Source organism: Mya arenaria, chromosome 10 (genome assembly GCF_026914265.1).
Source record: "Mya arenaria isolate MELC-2E11 chromosome 10, ASM2691426v1".
NCBI classification, from domain to species: domain Eukaryota; kingdom Metazoa; phylum Mollusca; class Bivalvia; order Myida; family Myidae; genus Mya; species Mya arenaria.
The window spans coordinates 35,431,691-35,458,179 of NC_069131.1; the positions used below are offsets into that span (position 1 = coordinate 35,431,691).

The following is a 26,489-nucleotide window of genomic DNA, read 5'->3' on the forward strand; positions in this document are numbered from 1 at the left end:
ATTTTGGTTTGAGTTTTCTTTAATAGTTCGCTTACCGAATATTGATAACCATTTTCTCATATGATAAATGTGTTGGTGAGCTCCCTAGCAGATATAAAACGAACTTTCTCCATTTTTCTCCATTTCACGAATAGTTCAACAGCAAATTGTTGTCATGATAGTGGAGTGAAGATATTTTATCTTTAATTTAAACATTGTAATCTACGCTCTTTTTTTTAAACCCATTCGTGTGTTGGCACCAAAAACGTTTTTAGCTAAATAAGACGGAAATTAAAAACTAAGAGAAACAACATGAAAAAAGTGCTTTTTACTATCTTTGAAATTTAATTTCAATTGTACAATTAATTCATTCATTCATAGGCAAAGTAAGCGGTATCCTATGTGACAGTAACAAGATAAATTACTAAGATGTAGAACCACAATAAATGAGGCCGTTGGGAAAATTTGGAATGTCACTTAATGAAAATCACCAGGGATGTGTAAGTGAGCTAGAGGTTCTTCGATTAAAGGAAGGTAAGGAACGGTGGCCATGACAAGAGTGCTTCAGTTTGGTGTGGCCTGAATATGACAGGATGAAAAAAAAATATGTTTTTCATCATAAATATGATGTTAAAATTTCAATCAATCATCACCAGTTTTCAGTTATTTCAACCTACTTTGGACTTATTAAATCAACATTCATCCTGTCATAACTGAACGCTCTCAAAGATGGTCGAATAAATGAAAGGAAGATAACATTTAGTTTGATTAAGAGTTTTTACTGATGTTGATTGTCTTTAATGGATTCACTTACCTGCATTAGAAAAGGAAATTGTATAATTTACGTTCCTTCCATCACACACAATCACAAGATATTTGCTTTAAAACAAGTTTTTTACATCATATTCATCGAATGTCAACTGTACTCATATTATTCCTATTTGAACTGTAAAAACATCGTAAACAGCCTATACAGTAAACAGTATTTTATTAAATAATTCAATCGTGTACAAATGATCACAAAAACAATGTTCACCACACTTAACATCACATCAACAATGATTTTACCAATTTAAGGAATTGAACGCTCTTAAACCCCAATCTTTCTCTCTCTCACGGTGTCAGTATTATTTCCATGCTGATAATCAACTGTAAACCAAACCCATGTGTTAATTTTGGAAATAGACTAAAATGAGCACATCAGATTTGTCATTTCGATTTTAATACCAAAAGTACATCTGTCACGAAATTATGTAACAAAACTAAATGAATACAGCCGAGTGAATTTATCGATCATTCCAAAACATTGCAAAGCCATTACAAATACAAAAGACAACACATGCAAACGAATACTGACCCTTGTGTATGAATTGTCACTTAATAACCATCAGACAAGTAAAACATGCCTGAATCGATGATTCCATTTTTGCACGTAATGAAAACGAGTGACCACATGACTATTTTCCCGCAAAGTCATTGGTCTGTAACAATCATTATCAAAGGGAGATTTTTCCTGTTAAACCGAGTAACTCTTCGAGCAAGAGTTATCTTTGTTAATAAAAATGAACCTTGCAACATAATTAAAGAAATATTTGAGTCCCATTATACAACCCCTCCAGATTCCTTACCTCTCCCACCCCCTCACACACGACATACCCTCATCTGATACAATACAGTATAAGCCCCAGCCGCCCAAATCCTACTCGAACACAATGATGTTGATGACAGGGACAATAAAAAAATATTACTTTTCCGTTAATTAGAGTAGCATGTGATACCTTTGTATATCCCCCTCTATTGCCGCTTCCCAACACCACCCTCACCCCTCATATATGGAATACTTCATTCATTTGGACCAGGTATCTGTAATTGTTGTTATAGTTGTTAGTTCAACGTTTGCTCTTAATTCTTGATTCTTATTTTATCATCAAACATTTGTCACTCTGATTAGTTCAAATTCCGATTAACAATGATGTACATGTGTATAAACCTCAGTTATTTAAATTTTATGTTGAATCATCCTATACAAAGAAGTATCAACAAAAGAACAATCTTTCGAAATATCTTTATACTACATTGGTTTCTTAAATTAACCCAGTACCAAAAGGGCGTTATTTAACTTTATCACCTCTTTATTTGATTAGCAAGATCTCATATCTCAGACCATTTGTCTGCTTAACAAAGCGATTAATGCATTCAATAGCTGGGTATTGCAGAATATATATATATGGTGCTCTTTCCCAGATAACAGGTTGAATGCAGGTTGATCGCGTCAATTGTCAAGATGTAAGCTAAAGAAATTGTAATCTGCATTTTAAAATGAGTAATTCAGGTTGTGCATGTTTCTGTTATTTACGTCGGTTGATGAAAAGTGGATGTATACAACCGGTAAGTACAATAAAGTTATGTTAATGTGATTTCCCCTCTTTGCTTAGCTATTAGATAGATTTGAAAACTCGACGAGTACATGCAATTGTAAATGTACTTACGAGTACTTGTTAAAATTAAAGTTGTCTTCAAAAATTATCTTTGAATTGTACTTTTTTCTCGCATAAATAGTTTTAAGCTGCTCTCAATTCGTATAACATAATTTGTTCATTGAATTTATCTATTTTTCCTTTCATTAATATCACAGATGTAGTGGATCTCAAATTTGTGATTATTTTGTATCGAATATATTACGCGAGTTCATTTATAAGGACAAAAATGAGGCTCTGTCGAGTTTATATCGTTTTTAAATGACGAGTTTAATACATTTGATACACAATTATCACGAAATTGAGATTCTATTCATAACATCTCAATAACGTTCGAAATCTATGTCAATTCACATTCTCGTGTTCTAGTGCGAAGAATTACAATGTGTGCTATAAGGATGCTTCATCCGCAGGAACGAAAATAATACGACATTAATCATTTTATTTACAATAAAAAACATAATTCATGTCTCAATTATCAACAAATATTTCACTTAAAAACTATAAAAATACATATTTTAATCCATTTTAATCATGCAAATCAATAATGAGAGCAATGTCATAACTGCGTGACGTCATAATTATCACGCTAATGTGTACATGTCATTTGGCTGTTGATGTTTGTAAAGGCCGTTAGTCAGCGTCACAGTCGCTTTTAATAGTGAGTATTCGCTTTGAAGTTAGTGAATAACAGCATGTATTTATGTCTTTTTGACAGATATGCACATGGATATTGCCTTCGTGATTTTAAGCACCAAATTTGTTGTAAAATCCATCAGAGAAAGTGAGATTTAATGTAGATTCAGTGACTTTGTGAATTTGAGTATTGCTGGCGAACTGCATAGATCGAGCATTTTGCATGAAAGTAGACGTGTTATTTTCACTAGATTACATGATGTTGGTTATTTCCTTGTTTAGATTTGGATTTACTTGGCTTAGAATAAAAGTTGTTTATAGGTGCAATTTTTTGTGTCCCGATATTTCCATAATCTGGTTCGCAATGTCTGGAACAGGTATTTTCTGGCACTGTGATCAGGGAGATGTTTGTTTGGATTAAGCCCAGCCTTCTATACCTTTCGTTTCATAATGAAGCAGTGTTTGTTGACACAGATAGGATTTCTTTTAAAATATTGTTTCTGATTTTTTTTTTGGACAGCGCGTATGAATACATTTTTTCTGTGATGTGGTTACCTAATTTGCATAGCTATTACACTAGTTATATATGAAAAATATTGCATGGGGCTAAATCACTCCTGCGCCGTAAGCTATGTTACAAAAATGGTAACAAAATTACTGCATGTAATAATTTAAAATGTATTGAACAAGTAATATATGCAAATGAAAATATTAACGCTATTTTTCTCATAACGTTCACTTATTCACTTGTCAGCTGACTACTCGTTTTAGTGTCGTTCAAGTGCGTTTTACAGAAGACAGTTATATTAATCGCATTTGGCCTTGGCCTTTTACTAAATTACTTTAATAATTATTAATAAAATACATATTTGACTTTAAAACAGTAATAGTAAATGACGTTTTGTCAATTGCTTTCGAAGTAGCTTTGTATTTAAAGTAGATACTAATAATGTGAAATGATAGGAAAACAAGAAATAATTGCGACTATTCTGCATTATTCTAGTATTATTTTTTTCAGATTTGACAGCATGGCAGAAGCAAGAAGTTCTGCAGATGAGGAAAAGGAATTCTTTTCAAGAGTAACCCTTGCACTGACCGACTGTGGAACGAAATTGTTATTACATCTTTTAATACGAAGAATTCAGGAGCTCACACCAAAAGACCATCCACGTCAACCCTGGTCACTAGATGAGTTTTTATACAATAATGTGAAAGATATTTTGATATCTATAGGCAAAGATAAAATGAAAAGAAACATTCTTTATCCAGGTTTTCAGAAAGAAACAGATTTGAGCAAGTGGGATATTCCTCTCTATGTGTTTGTACTTCTAAACGCATGTGAACTAGACGACACTGACTATATACGCAGTCAACTCAGACACGACATCTGTAACATTAGAAACATAAGGAACAAAATGCAACACATGGGTAATCCTAGATTGAAGGAGGCAATTTACCGCAGTTATATTGGCCGCATTGTCGGTGCAGTTGAGCGAATATGCGACTACATTCAAAAGCCCAAAATGAAAATATCTCTTCTGAAAGATATTGAGAAGTACTCAAGCCTTAGACATTTATTTCAAACCGGTGTTATTTCAGAGACAGGTTGCAAAAGCGTTGACATAATTAATGAATGTGAGTTTCTTTTCTTATTAATCAAAGCTAAACGTTATCATGTTTTTAAAATATGCAATAAACCTGACTCAGTTTATCTCCTATGGTAATCATAGCTTAATTTCACAAAGAAAAGAAAATAATGATAATATTTTAACGTAATATATTATACATTATTAACGAGGCTAATAACTTTTAAACTATTATAAGTGTCGCTATCGACTGAAATTATCAGACAATGGTATTGCTCGGTGGTTCTCTTGTATTGTAAAACAAAAAAGCATTAAAATGCTCCCGCAAAAAAACACACTTTTGGGCACATGTTTTGTATCGCCTTTTAAATCCGTGCTTAGTAGATATATTATATTGTATTGAATTATGTATAGAGAGCATTGCTTCTTTAGCTGACGCAGCGGTTGAAAGCGGGTTGCAGGAAATGATGACGATCATTGAGAAAAAGAGGTTGTCAGTGAACATACCAGGTAGTAGACCGTTCTCTAACCAATTCTATACTTTGTTAGATGACTGGATAATTTAAACAACTATGCGCAACTAAATCTAAAACACAGATACCTTACATGTAATCTCATTCTTAAAGTTAGCAAAACACATCGCTACATTTTGCTATACTGACGATACATATAAAAATAACTTGAAGAACATATAATTGTTTAGACTTTTTCTCAACCCAGAAGTAATAAAACATGGTTGACAAGTTATGTAAACATTTAAACTTTGTATGTTTATACATTATAGTTGTGTAATGAAAGATCTCCGCGACACATAATACACTTAACGTTTGAAAACAGCAGTATTGCTTTCATTGATTCTGTTCACTCAAGTGTTGGTGCAAATGTTTTTTTCTGTTTTTGTTGAAGTAATTGATGTCATGGTTATGTTTCGGAACTACAATAAAGAAGACGAACAAGCTATTACGGAACGATTGCTTGAAATCTTTTCACAGTCATTAGAGAATGGCACAGCATTACCAGGTAAATGATTCTATTTTCTGAAAAATGGTAGCAACAATAGTAGGAAATATTTAAATGTTTAATTCAAAGAATGCTGGTCATGTCCCTTGTGTATGCATATCGTAAGTAAATATATGCACGTATTAAAGAAGTATGTCAATCGCTTTGTCTATATCTCAGTAAATATGGTCTAACAGATATTCCTAAAACAGTGAGAATATATGCAAAAACTTATATGATTTGTAACTATTTTATAGCCGACAGGTCTTCAAACGAGCTGGATGTTGTAGTAAAGTCCCTTGTTCGAAAATTAGTTGACGGTAAGATTGTTTATTTGCCAACACTTAGTCAATACTGCGTACTATCAAAAACATACACGTTCAAACACCTCGCCATTACTGCGTACTATCAAAAACATACACGCTCAAATTATATTCATGTTTTTTTTAATTGCATACGCTCTTTGGTTTGAACAAAAATACCCAGAGAAGCCCCCCTCCCCTCACACAAATATTTGATTTATATTCTCAAAAGGAACCTCTGTTTTGCTGACCGTTCCAAGGGAGCAACCACATTTGTTTGTATGTCTTTCAGGGTCTTCTAGGCCATCAATCTTGTGCGACTGAACATGTTTTAGTTACAGTTTAGGATATTGGGCATATCCCTGAAGTTTCCCTTCTATTTGTTTATGGAAAGATGCTTGGCATACGTATGACCAAAGAAATTTGTAAAAAAATCATTGGTACACAGAAACTGTTATAACTAGATTATATGTGTTTCTTCAGAGAAAAAAGAGATAACGAAAATCAGCAGAGGCTGTCTTGTCCTATCAATCCGGTGTCACGATTTGGACGCAGTTATTTCTTTGATACAAGACAGTCTTTCGGGAAAGCTGGAGAGTATATTTGAACCACTTGAAGAACTTATGCGAACTGATGCATACCATGAGCTCTTTGAAGTTTGTGTTGGCATAACAAAGCAAAGTTGCTGGGCTCTCTTTTACGAAATGTGTAAGTTTCACAGGAAAATTATAGATTTTCATATTCATACCGGGCATCCTGATTAGACTTTTTTCTCACTAATATTCGTAGTTTGGATGTACACATAAAGGTAGCTGTTAGCTGCGTTGAATCACTTTGACGTTCATTTTGAGATAATAAATAAATAATTGCATGTTTCGATCAGAAATATCAGATTTTGAGTTCACGGTAGTCATGTTGAATATGTCCAAATACTTGCAGCATGTGTGATTTACCGAGTATATTTGATCCAATATAATATATTTGTTCTAGTCTGTGAGGTGTCAGACCAATGTGATCAACGTAGATTCACTGTAGAAAGTACAGTACAGAATGATGGTATTGTTGTTAGAATTCAAGGGTTTCTTCAAAATGCCATTGTAAAAGAAAACTTAGAGAAGTCATTTTCATCGAAGGTTAAAAAAGAAGTATGCAAGACAATAAATGAATATTTGGCGTCAGATCTTGACCAACCTGGCATGGATATGATTTTATTGTCACCGAAATTACATGAAGGTATTTGTGACATTTTTATATAGGATATGTAGGTTTTTGTTTCTGTTGTGAAGTTTCATCTGATTTTTATTCCAAAAACCAATATTTAATATTTCATCAACGAATTCATGTTAACGCATTTGATTAAACAATGTTAAGCGTCCTGATTTTGGTTTAGTTACGTTGTGTAACGCCCTCAAACTCAATTAAGTACCTTTCATTTCAATCGTGAATACTCTAACCTTTGCAATATGTTTGATGATTTATGAATAAATCATGTACCTCATGACACGACGGGGAATCCACGTGACCAAATGGTTGGTTCCAGTGCAAGATGGCGCCACCAAGACGCTCGACTCTAGCCAAAACTCAAGATAATACATATAATCATGATAGTTTCTTGGAATTTAAATATACAACTCATATATGGAACTGCAACCTATCTCTGTAATAATCGGAACTGCAGCCTGTATTTTTCTTTTCGTTCTCATACCTTTTAAATTTAAAATCATTGAACTATTCGTTCACAAACCCAAACCATTCCCTCATTTTTCGCTAAATCCGAGCAAAGATGATAAATGGGCCTGTAACCTACCTGTCGGATTTTGTGCTGGAAACATTGCAGAAGTGTTCTTGAAAACTGTTACAGTTTCAAGGAAAATATGGATATGCTCATACACACTAGGTCAGTGGGCATATGATAGGCTATATTTAAATTCCAAGAAACTATTATAATTATATGAAACCAACCATTTGGTCACGTGGATTCCCCGACGTGTATTGAGTTAAAATGGATGTTTGTTTAAAAACTGTTTTGCGTTCAAATGGACGTAGAAATGGAAGATATGACGATCGGATCAGCGTCCAAACATACGACATCTGGGTTAAAAAAGAAAGAAAAAACAAAAGGTAAAAAATGTAACTGTTAAACTGCATGTGATTTTTATTTTTGTTTTGTTTCCTGGTGTATTCTAAATACTAAACATTTGTACATTATTATTAGCATGATATTAACAAACATAGTTAAACTGATTACTGGCATTTCATTTTGGATTGTTGATTGATTGGATGCGCATAATTGCGCGTTAGCTAGTTGACTTTTCCTCGCTCTGATTTGACTATTGTGTCCGACAATCCCTCTTTATGTCTGGAGATCTTGCTCTTGTTGATACATTCAATAACACTTTAAGATATATTGACGATATTCAGTTTGTATAATACGGTATAAACAGATAATATTAAATCGGTATACCCTTCACAATTGCAACTTGTATATCAATATATATTGAATACCAATCTTGATGATAAACGTGATGATTTAAATTTCAAATAATCAATTATCTTTCTTTAAATGTAGGTGTTCCTTGTTCACCATCATATGTTGTTTTTACTGCACAGTTGATAAGATTCGCTTAAATATGTTCAGATGTCCAAAAATTCAGCTCCGTAAACTTAAGACGGAAACAAACTTCTAAAACAAGGTTTCAGATATCATAAATTAAGGAAACCCTCTAAATTCGTTAATGGTCATTATAATTTTATATCAAAGTACAATAGTATTGGTAAGTCGCTGATTGCTAACAGTATTGCTCATCCCGATTTTAATGGTGCTGTTTTAAAGGAAATTCGTAAAATTAAAATATTTTCAGCAGCTAGTTGGGCAGATAGACTCATTGAATTGATTGCATTTTATTTAAACCGTGGATATAACGGCACTACTTTGAAGAGTACTTGTTTCTTGTTTTTGATGATGAATTCCTTATACAAAATATAAGGTTGAATATGCCTTCCTTACCTAATTGAACTTTGAGTGCTTTGATTTTAAAAATAGCCTTTTTTTCTGCTACTCCAGCGTATGACGTCTCTTTCTTGTAAAATTCTACTTAGTAATACGTAATCATTTAGAGGAAAATGTTAGCTAATACATGTCGCTTTTTTAGTTTTGATAATGATTTCTTTGATTGTTCCCAGTCTGAGTACAATGATGTTTTTTATCATGGAACTCTTTGATAACACAATTTCAAACACTTTATTTGCTAAGCAGATTGTGTGATGCTTATAGTTTCAAACAATAACTGCATCAGGTACTCTGAATTGTTTTTCTTCGTCTGCAGAAAGATTTGAGATCGATTATCATTTAAGCACTTGAAATTCACCTATTAGATTATTATTATTATTATTATTCAATTTATCATTAAGTTTCCTCAGGTAAATCCATGCTTTCATAAGATACCCTTGTGCGTTTTAACTTTATTCAGGATTGTTAGGATAAGAGTGTGGTCCCAAGTAGATTTATTTTACTGAGAGTTCCAAGGCGGTACCTAACAATCCTTGATAAAAACACCTTGTCTTTTATATAGTGTATGTGCACTCTGTTGTTTGTGGAGTTTTGTACTGTTTTCCGTGTTTCTTGTTTGTGTTTTTTTGTTTTATGTCTTTGGCGTTTACCATGTACCAATAAACGGGGTATATGTTCATTTTTGCTACTGAGCTTGTTCCTGTAGCTTTTCATATAAATATTGATTGAACCTAACAGTAATTTGCGCATTTGCTTTGGCTGGGTGCATTCTGTGACAGGTGATGTAGTCAGTCGATAGTGTATATTGTGATATGGCATTTTTCTGGGGACTGCAGGTCGATACTGATACATACTTACACACCGAAAGAGACGTGATGCCAACAGAAAAACGTCCGATCGTAGTATTGACGTACTTTTGTGTACTGAAGTCAAGGGAGGCTATTCCAGCAAAGCAAGTCAGCAGTAACAGAATTCTGAACAAAATAACAAAAAATGTTTTACATCTCAGCAATATAAATGGCTTAAACGTGAACAATAATTAAATTAAAGAAATACAATATAAACGTTAATCTTTACGACTATCACCAGATCTTCTTTTTCTAGTTCACACGTCACGCGGCCTTTTATCAAAATTGTAAAAGTGAATGTTCGTTGGATTTTTTTGACGATCATTATATGTAGAAATAAGGGAAGCTCGTTATTTAATCGCCATCACTATCAACGATGGCTCTTTGTTGAATGTTTGGCTAATGGGCTTGTCATAATAAAACAAAACGAAATAATCTGTACATAATTTATTAGCTCGACTATTCGAATAATAGGTGGGCTATACTACTCGCCCCAGCGTCGGCGTCGGCGTCCGGTTAAAGTTTTAGGGCCAGTTGGGATTTTCACTTATAAGTCCAATACCCTACATTCAATTGTTTTAATACTTCACGCAGTTGTTCAGGGCCATCAGATGATGAGGTTAGATAACTCCATATTATTCTTTACACATATTATGGCCCCTGATTGACTATGGAACTTAGGTTAAAGTTTTAGGGCAAGTTAGAATATTTATTAATTACTTATATATCCTTTGTTCAATTGACTTAATACTCCACACAGTTGTTCAGGACCATCACACAATGAGGTTAGATAACTCCATATTATCATAAATACAAGTTATGGCCCCTGATTGACTAAGTTTAAAGTTTTAGGGCAGGTTTGGATATTGTTTAATAACTTCTATACCCTTCATTCAATTGACTTAATACTTCACACAATTGTTCAGGACCATCACCAAATGAGGTTACATAACTCCATATCCTTAAAACAAGCTATGGCCCCTTATTGACTTAGGTTAAAGTTTAAGGCAAGTAAAAGTTACGCAAGTTGGGATTTTAATATAAAAAAACTTCTATGCCGTTCATTAAATGCACTTAATAAAATTCAAAATTATTAACGACCATCTTACAACAAGAAACATAACTCCTTTTTAATCCTAATTTCAAATTATGGCCTTTGATTTTTTTTTAATTTCCTTTGAAAGGCATATTTGTATATTCTAAACAACATTTTCATAATGAGAAATCAATTTATTTGAATGACTTGCGTCATTGTTTGAGCGGGCTTGTGGGAGGGCAGCATCAAAGTCACCTTATGTATCAAATAATTTTAGTTAGGTTTGACATAAAGATACCAAACTTGGTATTATTACATCGTTATTGTATTCTAAGTCAAAGCGGCGTAGTCGAGCGCGCTGTCTTACGACGGCCTTTGTTTGATATTCGTGTGAGATATCAGCGTATTTTTAAAGGAAAAACAAAACAAACAGCAATATTTGATATTTTAACAAAATTGTTTGCGTATGTTACTTTTTCTATCATATCCGTAAGTCACTAAAACGATATTATCCTAAGTATACATAACTGTACTATTGATAAGTTAAAGGCATTTACACACAGTTGTCAGATAGCAACTTTTGACAACAAATTGTTTTCCTAGTATTGCGAAAGTAATTAGTAGTAAAACATGCCAAGTGAAGTATTGTACCATCCATAAATGTATATTAATGTTTTGTCCATGCCATAAATTTTGAGTTACGTTAATGACGCAATTGAATTCTGTATTAGCATCACCGTTTGAGACTTATACTCTGAAAGTAGATCTTCAAATGATACAAAAGTTCGTTGATATAATCTTTCGGAAACAAAGAATGCTGAAATACTGAAGTCCAATGAATAAAATCAAAACTAACACATGAATGATACAGAATATAAATGCTCTTTCCTTGACATGAAAACAATCAAAAATGGATGTGTACACCATGTGACATACATAATAAAGAGATACGATACATTGGTCATTGCACATTAACACTCTATGTAACAAAAGGGCGCTGTTGGCCCTAAATCACTCACCCGTTTGAAAGTCTTAGTCCTTTGTTACCATCAGACAATGTAACACAAATGTCTCAGCTCTTGACCTTTCGGTTTTAAACGTAAAAGAGGTTTTTAAACACTGGTTACCTTCATTGCTGGGCCAACCTCTTAACTAGTGCATAATTTGAACAATCTGGTTAGAGGACCATTAGGCAATGCTACACACCAGATATATAAGCTTGATTTTTGTTTGCAACACAACAGTTCACATCGTCCAAATTGTATTGATGTAGCTTGAAAAAAAAATACAGATCAAGAGGTCGTCACCTGTTAATGCCGATGTTGATATTTCTTTGATAGACTGCACAAAATTTAGTGCAGAAGTAGCTGCAAAAACAGAAAAAAAATATGTAAAAAGGTTTCAATCAAGGTGTTCAAACAACAACATTTATGTTTGTTTTCAAAACTGTACACATGGTCCAGATTTTTTTGCTGTTGCTTTAAATTACAAAGTAGGTCAAAATGTTACAGTCAAGGTCCGAGGAAAACATTGATAATTGTTCCCAGACTGTAGACATCGTCCCATTTTCAGTTCAGTAGCCTCAAAAATATGATAGTAGGTCAAAAGGTTACAATCAGTGGGATCAATGCACATGTCACAGGTCATAATCAATGTTATCCGAGCACACGACAAGTATTTGTTTTCAAAACTACACACATAATATTCAATTTATTTTTGTAGTTTTAAAACGAATAAGGTAGATCAATTGCCACAAATTTTACATATGGTCTGAATTTTGTTTCCCAAACTTCAATAATATATTTTTTTAAGTCAAAAGGAAACAGTCAAGTTCATCTGAGGATAACATTGTTAATTGTCTACAAAACTGTAGACATGATCGAAATTCCATTACTGGAGCTTCAATAATAGAAATGTTAGTCAAAAGGTCAAAGTCAAGGTAATTCAAGAACAGCATTCATATCTGTTTATAAAACTGTACACATTCCATTGCTGTAGCTTAAATCTTTCAGCAAAGTTAGTCAAAAGGGGTGGGGACAGCTTTGCCCAATGTGCATAACAAGAAAAAAAATGTTTTGAGCAATGCTATCAAAGGTTTGGACCTTGTGGTTTGAGAATGATTTTTCTTTCTTTACAAGTATACTGGAAACGTATGTTGCCTATGGCAATCCAGTTTTGTCCAGAGGGGCCTATTTGAACACAGTTGGTACAGTCCCTGATCATTATTTGATGCTACATACCAATTACGAAGGGTATATGCCTAACAGTTTCAGACAACAGATATTCAAAGATTTCCATATATAAATTTACATAAAATTGGAAGTCTACAGGAATCTTATGAACTCCGGGACGCTGTCAATTTTGACACACTTAATTGTTAAGCTAGCGTGTACGCCTTACGGTTTTTGTCAAGAAGCATTTTAATATTTCCTTTTGGGTGCATAAAATAATTTTCATTTATTTAAAATTATTCTTCGGACATAGTTAAAAGGGCACCACCCAATGGGCATCCCTGTGATGTTTCATCATAATTATCCAAGCGGGTAAGGAAGAGATGTTTTTTAAAGCAATTAACATGACGCGACATATCAGTCGAACCACCAACTCGATAACTGACTGGCCAATCAGTGTGAAGAGAAGGCAAGGATTTTCAGTTAGCTGAGTAGATTGTTGTTACCAACATGACCCGTTAACATTTTTCTTAACAAACGTTGCTAATTCTTGCTGAATTTCAAAAGGAAAATTAATGCACGTTAAGATACCTAAGGTTTGAAATAGATAGTATTTTCATTTAAAACGATACTTAGTGTCCGGACACAGAAGGCGAAGGATTATCGCTTTCGGCGTTGGCAAAAAACTACGCATGACGGACATCAGACATAGACCGATGAACGTGCAGGCTCAGAGTCCTTGCCTGTCTTTATACTTTTTGTGGAATCTGATCATTGATGGCTAGACCTAAGTGATGAAATTTCCTTATAACAACAATTTGTACTTGGAAGTTTTCAAATCATTTGCAAAAAATCGTGAATCATCCATGTACAATGAATATGTTATTGGCCTCTTAAACAATGTCCAAATCCGTTGTTATATATAATGATATGTCCAGGTATGCGCAATAAATTTTTGCATTATACTTTAAGTAGAGATATAGTGGATTTCAAATATTGGCATTCTAGATCCGAGCTAAGCGCCGTCCCGATTTCACAGATGAGCTAGCTCCGTGTCCATCATGTCAGAATCATTAACAGAAAGTCTTATTTAGAATTTAATACTTGATAACGCTCAGTTGTTTTAGACTTCATGATTTGTTGTTGCTTTTTTGCAGATGATTTGACAACTGTGAGTCATTTAATGTGTCATTGGCATTATTTTTCACTCAACGATCAATAACGAGAACTTTCATCAAGCCTGTTATTTTATTTGCACAAACACAGCAAAACGAAGAAATTCTTGCTTGAAATTAGGTGAACCACATACTTTAGTTATATTTCGCCACCTTTTTCTGAATGGTGGGTACTATGGATACATGTATAAAATCAGGTTTTTGACATTTCACCAGAACCATTCCTCGAAATCTGGATCAGTCATAGATATTGCGTTGAATTCAGCATGACTATATTATACGACATGGGTTTTTTTATTCCGTTAATCATTCATTGTTCATCTTGTTTACACTTATAATCAAGTTCATTGTCATCTTTTCACTATTCCGCCGTCTTAAATATTTCCAAATTCTGGGTCATTACTCAGTCGGGTCAATAACACATCGAATTGTATTATTTCGACTTAGAGAGTCTTTTACATAAGATCGTTCAAATATAATAGTATTATTTTGTTTCGGAAACACGTACTCAGTTGATTTTTCTTTTGTAGAACATCTGCGTTTAACGTTTAACGCATGGATCTATTCCATGCGAGATAATTTGTCCTGAATGAGTGAAACCATTCCTACACTACTGTAATGACAGTCTTTGTGCATTGATATGTTGCTATTAATATGAATTTCGAGCTGCAAATTGTCTACATAGTCAAAGGTGGCTACTTTTTTTAACTTGAGTGTAACTGTCCAAAAATGGCAGATTTATATGCATACAACTAATATAAGTTGTAATAACCGTAGAACCGACACTTCTTAAAACAGATGGATTTTTTTGTAAAGCACCTTACACGTAAATTATTTAACAGTTTGTTTGTACATTTTCAAACTCTTTGCCAACACTGCAACAATGCATTAGCATAAATTTATTGTAATAAGCAGGTGAATAAACTGTTTATAACGCCATTAGGATAAGAACAGAAGGCGGCGCATGTAAACATGAAATACTTCTGAACTTCCAATACCAGCACTTTACACTAAAGTTCGTGCGTTAAATTGGGAGGATATTCACATGATTATTGGTTCATGTTTTCCGAGATCAACATTATTCGGAAATAAACGAGTTGAATTGTTTAATTTTAAGTGTTTTTATGATGATTTGATAGATAACGAATGTTAAAAAGGGTAATCATTTTTTAATCTCGTTTTAGATGTAAGTCATATTCCGTTTGTTACTAAGCCGGACAAAACGAGGGGTTTTGGAGTCTGGCAGAGACCGAAGGTAGGAATTAAAGTAATTTCGATTACCTTTGTATAATTACCTCACCAAGAAATTGAAAAAAAATGTTTGATTAATAATCCTAATTTTCCATTTAATTTGATCACCCAATTTTATAACCATGTGGCCGCCTAAACGGTCCTTTAATGGCTTTTCCTGTGAAATTTGGGGCGTATACATAGTCATGCCTAGAAGCCATGTAAGATCAAAATAAAAATAGCAGCAAAGCATTACTACATAACAAACATGAAAGGTTCGACCCATTTAACACTGAAACATTTGCGATATATCGTAGAACACATTTTGGGAATCTGACTGTACTACAATTGGGATTTAAGAGCCAAAACCGTTGTCGACAAAGAAGAGCAAAAACCATTTATAAACAGTGTTTATAGTGACTCATTCACATTTTAAAGTGTCAGACACGGATAGTGTTATTTTGTAAAGATTGTGAACAAAATGTTTGTAAAAATATCAGTAAAACATTCTCAGAAGCTCAAAACTGTGTTCTATTTTAAAGTTAAGATTGATTAAGAAATGTTACACAGAATGCTCTATTTTGATGGAAAGCATTTGTAAAGCGGTGAAAGTTAAATGATTTTAGGCTTCGATGTAAAACATGATGTTTTAATATATGAATGTTAAATGCTATTTAGCGGGTGTTGCTAGTTGCTTTAGAGTGTTTGTAAATAAAAGAAAAAACAATATAGAGGATATTTTATTATTTCAGTGTAAGATCGTATTTCATTTCACGAGTGTCATAGAAAAACATATTTTCACGAGTGGACTATAGTTTTTCTGTGACCACGAGTGAAATATAATACGATCCCACACAATATAATAAACAAATTTTGTGTTTCTTTAATGCTTATTTTCGGAGTTTTATTAGTATTTTTTTAATTACCCCTTTTCTTTGAAAAGGGTATTTTTTACGCCGTAACCCGTGGGACCCCCCTCGCGCAAATTATATTTATATAATAGCAGATGACGTTTTTTTTCATGAAACATGGATATTCAGTCATCTTACTGTCAGAAACCAGTCTGTTTTGCTTGAAGACAGGTCGAATTCCAGGTTATAATGTTGACCACGCTAGGGTGGGGTAAAGAAATATCTGTTATTTGTTGTGTGAATTTTCCGGGAAGTTCGTATTTGGTATTGCATCGACAAACAGTTCAACATACATTTGAATGATGATATAACATTCCATTTATGTTCGAACAGTTGTTTTCGTCTGTTTGGTATGAAAGCAAATGTTCAAACATTCAGTTTGAAGATCAAGAAAACGTTTGAAACACGGGATAACCATTTTTCTAATAGACGGAAAGTTGTTAATTTCCATATATATCTTTATTTTAACTTATGAGACAAAGCTTAGAATTTTAAACAATTTATTTGCCAACATATTCAGGTTCAAGTGAGGAATTTTGTTTTGATCAAGGGGATCTAGCACACCGAATAGGCATTTCCGATGAATTCAGCCGTGCTGTAAAAATCAATCCGGCATCCTCCATGCTAGATGACTCACGCGCTGTGACGCAATACTTTTTATTTCTTTTATCTTACACTTTGTAATCATCTGAATAGATGATTTCCATAAACATTAACTTTACAAAAATAAAACTTAAAAAAACAAAAATAACTCTTAAAAGACGTTATATTCTAAGGAACTTTTGACGTTTGTAGTGAATAAAAATATTGCGCCTCATGACGTCAGTAAACATCATTGCACGCGCGTTTTCGTTAAATATTCAATAATACGCTTTTTCTATGTCATTTCCTTTCACAACAAGTAATAATATGTTAGCAAGACAAAATATAAATCATGTGTGTCCGGTCCGGATAATAAGTCCCTCTGGCAACCCTGGTGCCCTTGGGTCGGATTTTTCTATCTGGACCGGAAACACATGACGGATATTATTAATATGACTCAATGACTGCTGATAATAGAAAACCGCTTAAGCCGTCGATATGATATAAAAGTGAGTTGGAAGTGTTACATTGTTCGTTTATGTCAATGAACAGTTTTAAATCATACCGTTACTCTTATTTTCATTTATCGGAATGAAGATCCTGCTTTCCTAGCCAGAAATTATATACAAAATGTATGGTGGTCTATAGACCACAGGTAAATGTGTCAACCGAAATCTTTTTGTCACATTGGATACTTTTATTTATAAAAATGATTTATAAAGGTTGCCTTTGATATGTAGAAATATCTTTTATTTTCTGGGTTAGTAAACTTATACAATAGTTACAGAAAAATACGTTTATCCTATAACATTCGACCATAATCACAGTACAAATATTGAGCTTAATATTGACACATTGAACTCTTCATGGATTGGTAGAAATTTCTTAGTAATTATTCTTACTATCTTCATATTTATATTATTACACATATATGATTTTGAATCGGTAGACGCCAGATCGGATGGATTCAAAGGAGAAGAAACGCCCATCACTCATGAAGATCAAGGAACAAGACAACGAAAGTATGTACATCAAACTAGAACTAAATACATTTTGGAGATATAGCATTGACTTGAGCGATTTTCTATTTTCATGGGTCGAAATCACAGTTAGTGGTACCGAAGGGCCAAACTATAAAAACAACTGCAAGGAATAATTACTGGCGGATTCTTTCACTATAAGCAAGGTGAAATAAACGATAACAAAATTATTGTACAGAGTCTAATATACCCAAATGAAAGCATATTAAACTATTACAGGAAAAAACACAATTACCATGAACAAGCAGAACAACTGTTATACCATTTGCATGTTATACATTTTTTTGAAAATATCAAACAAACAAAGAAAGATTTTTTTATATTATTTCAACTTTCACTATCTGTCGTTTGAGTCAAAGTCGTGGCGAAGTACTAGTATTCGATCAATTTCAAAATTCGGAAGCTACGATCTACGACTGCCAATGTCAGTTAGGGTATGTTGTACGTGATGGTAACTGAAGAGACGTTGTGCTACTGAAATCCTACTATGCTTCTAACGACTACTACTCGCATTAAATTTAATTCATGTCTCCACGGTAACGGTTGAAAAAGAGAAACCTAGTGAGGTCAAATAATTATATATGTTATACTTGTTTTCAGTCAATCTTTTCCGATCCATTATAAGCTGTGACATTTGTAGGAGCTGCAGTGTACCGTAGTTTTATTTCAGAAACACAAGCAGTTGTTGACTTATCGAATTGTGAACCAGGTCTCAGTGAGTTAAAAGAAGAAAGGTAAGTTATTTTCAGTAAACCAATACGAAACCAATATGATAAACTACAGAAACAAGCTCAGTAGCCAAAAGTTAAAACATAAACCCCGTTTAATATATTTTTTCTCTAACCAATGTATACGAAATAGACCGACTTAAGAACTAACAAATCGTCATTAAATGCGTCGTCATTGACTTTATTATCTTACACAATCAATTCTACATTGAATCTCGTAATTGCTATATACTATGTTGGCTTATGTTTAGGTTGGTGGCCACCAATACTGTGACAACTGATAAAAAGAAAAGGGATGAAACCAGTTGTGCCAGCAGCACGGACACATATAATAAGGGATATACCGTTGTCCAGTAGGTCAATGGTGTAATATCTAAGTTTATTCTAAATTAGCGTGTAGATAAATGGCATTTCTAACTAATTTATGTGCGTATAATAAGCTACTGTTGCCGATACCATTGTCCGTCTACCACAGTACACACAAATGTCTAAAAATATCAGTACGTCCAAATTACAAGAGGGTTTCATTTAAAAGAATTGGTATCGAGACATAGATCTACCACTACTACCACTACCACTACTACTAGTTACTTATTATTATTATTATTATTATTATTATTATTCTTATTATTATTATTATTATTATTATTTTTCTATTATAATTAGAAATGCAGATAACGATCCGATTCTTCAGCACAAGGGTAAAATGGGTAATATGGAGTTGCTTGACAAAAACGGTAAAGGCGAATACGGTAGCATTTTTGGGTTAACTATCGTAAACGACAAGTACCTGGTTGCGGCTGACAATTGGAAGTTGTGTTTGCGATGTTTTGACATTGATAATAGGAAACAAGAATACATGTATGAAATTAAATTGGAACCTTGGGATATAACGACAATACCTGGTAATCGTGTGGCATTGACAACTTCAGCCCATGAGGTATGGTTTCTGAGTGTCACTGGAAATGGAGCCTTGCTGTTGGAAAATAGAATTAAAGTTAACCAAAGATGTTATGGAATTGCATCCTGTGGTGATAACTTAATTGTATCTTACGAACAACCGGATCCTGGATTACAAATTCTGGATATGAGGGGGAATGTGATTAAGGTAAACGATTTTACATAACGCTTATACTTGATTAAGGTTATATTTCAGTTTACATGTACATTTGTATTTTATGATCTAATTTATTTTATGTTATTCATAATGATAAATCATAGAGCTTAATTTGATTAATAAATTGATAGTCGATTAATCATGTATAATTCAGGTTTAATATGAAGATCACTAACATGCTCGATTTTCCTCAAATATAGATCTATAGATCGTGTGGATTCGCATCATCATTAAATGCCTCATTAAGAGCATTGTACGAAGGACTCACAAACATTGACATGTTTAATCAAATAAAGCCCTAAATACCGTATACCATTTCCTTGAGTACCATCCAAACATGTAACAATCTGTGTCCGTATTATTACAGGTGTTTGAGAAGGATGATGATGATAAGAAACTGTTCCAGTTCCCTGATTACCTAGCAGTAAGCCCTGACCTCAGCACAATATACATCAGTGACTTTAACAATGACACGTTGACTCTCCTAACACAAGAAGGCCGTGTTCTTGATGTAGTGAAGGATAATTACAACATTTACGACCCACGTAATGTGACAGTGGACTCTGCAGGTCGTGTGTACGTGTGTGGTCAGAGTTTCAACGCTGTGAGCCGGTTGTCACCCGAGACCGGCACTGTCACCGCGCTGCTTGGAGGACAGGATGTGAGTTGGCCACGTTGTGTAGCTACGAGCGATAGAACTGGATGTTTGTATGTAGGGATGGGAGACAGCAAGTTGATTGAAATTTTTGAAAATCCTAAATAGAATTGTGAAGTTGCAAGCGTAAACTATTTGATGATGTGCGCTTATAATTAAATACAACTAGTGCAGCTTAGACAGGTTTCTGAACTCCTATAAGAAACAATGCGTATCACTAATGAATCATTTACATTAACAAGAAATGCAGTAAAATGATGACGTTAACAACGTTGTCAATATTAACAAAGTTCTGAACAATCGGCGAAATATTAAGTTTTAAGTTATTTTCTTGTTGGGCTGAAACATTTGCGGATAAACGATAGTCTACCTGTAGTTGAATTTCGAATCACAATTTATGGACATTTGTTTTTTAAAAAAAAACGTTTAATATGTTCATTTATATATATCATAATATAGTTTGTTCCAAAATGTGTTGATTTAAAATTGTCTTATTTTTCTAATAAATAATAACAAACAACACAGTGATTCGTGACATATTAGCTTGCAGCAAGGCAGTCGATGGAACCGATGTTTACATCCCTAGGACACTTTTTCAGTTGAAGTTATACTTTAAGGCAACGATTTTTAAAACTTCTGCTTTTGCTTATTACAAATTTAATTCGAAATGGAGTTATGTCTGAGTTGCAACTGCTTTAAATTCAGCAAATTCAGCAAAAGCTTATGAATACAACACCAATGTCTAATTACATAACCGAAACCCCCCAATCCAATTACCCCATCCGTATGGAAAAAATATCATACGCAAAGCATTTGATTTAGTTGACCACGAAATTCTTAAACATATTTTTTTTAATTCTAGCTATAATTCCTCTAAACATTCGTATTTGAACGACATACATCAAATTGTTAAAGTTTGCGATGCATATTCTTGAAGATTTGTTAACTCTGTAGTTCCTCAAGGGTCCATTCTGGGACTCATCATTATTCATATACAAATATATTCTCCGCAGAATAGGTTAATAGGTTAAGGACCAAATTCTACCCCATATACTAAAACTAGATGACAGTTATATGTTTTTGCATAATTATGCAATTCATTGTAGTGTATACATGTAAATGAAACTGATCGTGCGTAACCCCACAAGTAAACATAATATTACGACCAGAACATGTGTACCCCTACAATATACAGTAAATTAATGTCATTCTTTTTTCCGACTCTTGTCAATTCTTACATTTCGATTATTTTTGGCGTGGATTTATAAATACAATTTACATTTGAAATGTTTGAGACTAAAAGACCTGTTTGAAGACATTAACCAGTTGGTGAAAAGAATAAATAATTGGGCGACTTTTGGTTGGACAGAACCAGCGTTACATTTGAACATCAGTTTAACATGAGCCATACAGTGATTTGCCGGATATGACAAAAGTACCTGGGCACAGTCTCTGTTGTAGGAGGTTCCCAAACTGGAAGACAACTGTCTGCAAATCCCGTTATATTTTGAATACTGCCTTTAACGCGGTAGGATCCAATCGCAAAAATGCTGAACATAAAGTTCCGGGTGCATCTGGGTTTTGCTTTTGCATTTTTTATTCCTAAGATAGACTTCATACCCCCAATATCCAAGCTTGCAAGCTTGCTGTTCCTCCACCTTTGACCCAAAATAACTGAAGACTGAGGCTGTAATTTTCCCAGGCTCACCAAATATTGCACTTTTAAGACTCTGGTAAAAACAAATCACAGATGAGTCTAAATTCAGTGTTGATTTCAATGACATGAAAGGTTCGGTGGTCAGTCTGTGGTAATCTTTTAGAAAACCACTTTTTTGCAAAATATATATCAAATATTGTGACTCATACCCTAGACAATACTCTGAAGGTCATGAGCCTGTTCCTTATATCAAAAGTCAAACATGGGGAGTATCACAAAGTCCCCCAAACTACTAGTTAAATCGCTGTATTAGGTACTCTTATAAAGACCAAGATTTGCATCAATAACTGCAGGTTTGCTACCTGCTTGGTGGAAAAAATCAATTGGTGTGATAGACCTTAATAAAATCACTTTCTTTTTTATGTTGACATATTTTGCTATAGCTAGAAATGTTTTCTATTCAGTACTGTGTTATCCAAATTCCCCTATAAAGAAGCAATGTTTAAATAAATGTTATCTAAATAGTGATTTGAAGAATTGGAAATGGGAAAGGAACGGAGATAACATTGCCGTTTGATGCTTTATTTATTTATTTAGTAGGTTCGGTGTGATATTTCAAGTGACTCGCTCATGCTTTATAAAATGCACTTTTCTTCTGACTAAAAAAGTGTGGCAAATCATTCATATTTTTAAAACTTAGAAACTGACATCTGGAATCCCTAAGCAAGTAAATATCGTTTTTAAAGACCATAATTTTGAATAACATTATTAACGGGGTATTCTTATTACCGTTTATGAAAATAGTGAACATTAGAAATTTGCTTTTCTGCGTCGTATAAAAAAAATAAAAATTGGCATCAGCCTATAATGTGTGACTTAAATACTAAAATTGATGCTATACGTATATTTAAATACACTGAATGAACATTTGTTAAAATTTTATTAAGGCTGTTTATGTTTTACACCGTAACATTATTATTATAATGCATAATACAAGCATAACTACCAGCCCAGTGAGCCTTTTTTAAAGAAACAACTGTTTTAAGGCAGAGGCTTGAAAGCTCAAACGGACACTAAACTAGGGACACACAACATATTAAACCACTCTGACTGACCCCACATGCATCAAAATAACTTATAAATAAACTTTAACCACTACAAAAATAAGAGACAAATGATTTTGTACCTTGACTAGACTTTCTGCAAGAATAATCCTCTAAAAGTTAAGCCAGACTTGAGGTATTTTCTTGCCCATGTAGCCCTGCAGTAGAGTGACATCCAGCAAACTTCCATGCAGATCTTTGATACCCTGACATGTGAAAATAATAATAACGTCAAGAATAGTTTCGCTTAGTATCAATATTTTAGTTTAGTTTAATAATATACTTCTAACATCTGCGACTTTTGAGACTTAGAAAAGTTTATTATAATTGTTGTTGTAAAAATGATATTATAGCACCAAGTATGGTAAACCATTATAACTGTGTTAACAGATACAGTCGAACCCCGTTGGCTCGAACTCGCTTGGCTCGAATTCTTCGTTGGCTTGAACTTGATGTAAAGGGCCGATTTCTTCATATTGAAGGTAAACATTCCCGCTCGAATTTTCCGAGTCTCGAGGTATTTTCAACGGTCCCTGGAAGTTCGAGCCATCGGGATTCGACTGTAATCAAGTTAATACGGAATCAGGAGGGGAACAAAGTCACAACCTCTTCGGGTAAATATTTACATTGGAGCAACATGAAGCAAAAACCAATGCTTGTCTTTTTTCTTCAGTTAAACACTAGCTGAATAACGTTCCAATTATCAAACCCAGAGTACTGTACATGAGCATGTTGTCTCTAGAAATATGTTTTATTGGAATAATTTGAAGTGTATTGAAATATAGTCAAGGCTGAAGATCTTACACAAAAATGCCAACAACGGCACAACCAGCGCAGTTAATGACACAAAGGCAATACCGTGAATTTTATCTGCGAAATACAGACGAGCTAGAAATTACTTTTAAATTTAAATTACCTCTCCTGTGGTTGAGCTGGCCTGGGGATATCACTCCAGTAGCTCTTTTATTGGAATTTTAGCTTAAGAGATGATCTGATAAAAACAATGAATGTGATGTTAGGTTACACACCACCAATTCCACACATTACATGAGTTTTTTATGATAATAGCAAGGGAGGGGGGGGCATTCTATCAATATTTCCAGGCAAGAGTTCAAGTGGTATCTAGAAGAGATTTTCAACAGTAGGACTGCCCTGTTGTTAATTCAAGGGCCATAGCTTTGGTTAAACTATGTGCAATTTGAAATAAAACCCCAGATTGTAGGTTCCACTTTCATTTGGTATGCGAGATTTCCAGCAAAAGTAACGATCTGTTGAATATCTCTTATTAGTACGAAATCGCTCTGAGAACACTTGATGAAATAACCTTATTTCATCACACTAGTATGTTACACATAAATGAAATAAGTCCTGAAATGCCTATCTTTTGCTAATTTCAAGCCCATAACTATGCTTTTACTATGTGCAGCTGGAAACGAGACCCCATACCACTTGTTCAACACCATTAAAACTCGGTCAACATCATTACCACCCGGCAAACACCATTACCATTCGGTCAATACCATACCACTAGGTCATCACCATTACCACTAGGCTGACCCCATTGCCAAACGGACTTTGCCATAACCACTCGTCCAACACCATTACCGCTTGGACGACACCATCAACACTTGGCCTATTCAATTACCACCCGGCCAACACCATTACCACTCGACCAAAACCATTACCACTCGACCAACACCATTACCACTCGGCCGACACCATTATCACTCGGCCGACACCATTACCACTCGGCTAACACCATAACCACTTGGCTAACACCATTACCACTCGGTCGACACCATTACCGCTCGGTCAGCACCATAAATACATGTCCAGCACAATTACCACTAGGTAAACACTATTTTAACTTGGCAAACACCATTACCACTCGGCCGACACCATTACCATTCGGCCAACACCATTACCACTCGGCCAACACCATTACCACTCGGCCGACACTATCACCACTCGGCCGACACTATTACCACTCCTTCAACAACATCACCACTCTGACAACATCATTACCACTCGGCCGTAACCATTACCACTAATCCAACACCATTACCACTCGACCAACTCCATAACCATTCGACCAACACCAATACCACTCGGCTAATACCATTACCATTCGGCCAACTCCAGAACTACTTGGCTAACACCATAACCACTCTACCAACACTATTTCCATTCGGTTAACACCATTACCACTTGGCCAACAACATTACCACTCGGCAAACACCATCACTACTCCTACAACACCATCACCATTCGGACAACATCATTACAGCTCGGCCAACTACATTACCACTCGGCAAACACCATCAACACTCGGCCAACACTACCACCACTCGGCCAACACATAAAAGTTGTTTCTTTTATTGCAGTTTTATTTCCACTGAAATCTGCTGTAACACTTTCTATTTTTAAATATTCCGTGTTCAAACAATCTTGCTTATATAATTATTTTTCGGAATACTTTTACACATTCTTTCTATGCACAATAAAGCCTTATTAATGGAATCTACCTAACGTGAGGTCACCAAACATCGAAATGTCACATATAATACTTTAGATACCCTAACGAAAATCACTCACGAGGAACATTCACTAGGTTTAAATAACTATTGTATCCACGTTGCACATGCAAGGTGAAGTAACCTTTGTACTTTTGTACTTACGAGGTACACTTCGGTTTAAATAACCTTTGCACTATCGAAGAACGTCCAGGTTTTTAAAAATTCTACTTTCGAGATACAAGTACTCGAAACTTAAAAAGCCTTTGTACTCTCGTGACACACTCGGGTTTAAGAAACCTTTGCACTCTAGACACTCCCGAGCAAACAGCCTTTGTACTGTCGTGGCACTCTCATGCTGAAATAACCCTTGTACTGACGTGACATTCTCAGGTTGAAATAACCCTTGTACTGTCGTGGCACTCTCAGGTTGAAATAACATTTGTACAGTCGTGGCACTTTCAGAATGAAATAACCTTTGTACTGTCGTGGCACTTTCAGATTGTATTAACATTTGTACTGTCGTGGCACTCTCAGATTGAAATAACCCTTGTACTGTCGTGGCCCTCTCAGATTGAAATAACCCTTGTACTGTCGTGGCACTTTCAGATTTCAATAACCGTTGTACTGTTGTGGCACTTTCAGATAGAAATAACCCTTGTACTGTTGTGGCACTCTCAGATTGAAATAACCCTTGTACTATCTTGGCTCTCTCAGATTGAAATAACCCTTGT

General features: G+C 34.4%; 3 protein-coding genes across 3 annotated transcripts in view; 2 read left to right on the plus strand and 1 right to left on the minus strand.

Moving 5' to 3' along the window:
- LOC128206164 (toll-like receptor 2) overlaps positions 1-1,370 on the minus strand; it is a 34,194-nt gene extending 32,824 nt beyond the window's left edge. Inside the window, exon 1 of the mRNA XM_052908466.1 lies at positions 1,337-1,370. The gene's annotated coding sequence lies outside the window, so the exon portion shown is untranslated. The remainder of the gene's footprint in view (positions 1-1,336) is intronic.
- Positions 1,371-4,120: 2,750 nt separating this feature from the next.
- LOC128204639 (uncharacterized) lies at positions 4,121-19,753 on the plus strand. Its single transcript, XM_052906041.1, has 13 exons — positions 4,121-4,727; positions 5,111-5,188; positions 5,585-5,698; positions 5,935-5,997; positions 6,463-6,687; positions 6,970-7,212; positions 8,026-8,100; positions 15,404-15,474; positions 17,892-17,964; positions 18,653-18,716; positions 18,962-19,063; positions 19,377-19,615; positions 19,701-19,753. The coding sequence occupies exons 1-13, from the start codon at positions 4,121-4,123 to the stop codon at positions 19,751-19,753; spliced, it is 2,007 nt and encodes a 668-aa protein (XP_052762001.1).
- On the plus strand, positions 19,593-20,848 carry LOC128205143 (uncharacterized). Its single transcript, XM_052906591.1, has 2 exons — positions 19,593-19,818; positions 20,195-20,848. Exons 1-2 carry the CDS (start codon positions 19,798-19,800, stop codon positions 20,588-20,590), a joined length of 417 nt encoding a protein of 138 aa, XP_052762551.1. The 5' UTR covers positions 19,593-19,797; the 3' UTR covers positions 20,591-20,848.
- The last annotated feature ends 5,641 nt before the right edge of the window (positions 20,849-26,489 follow it).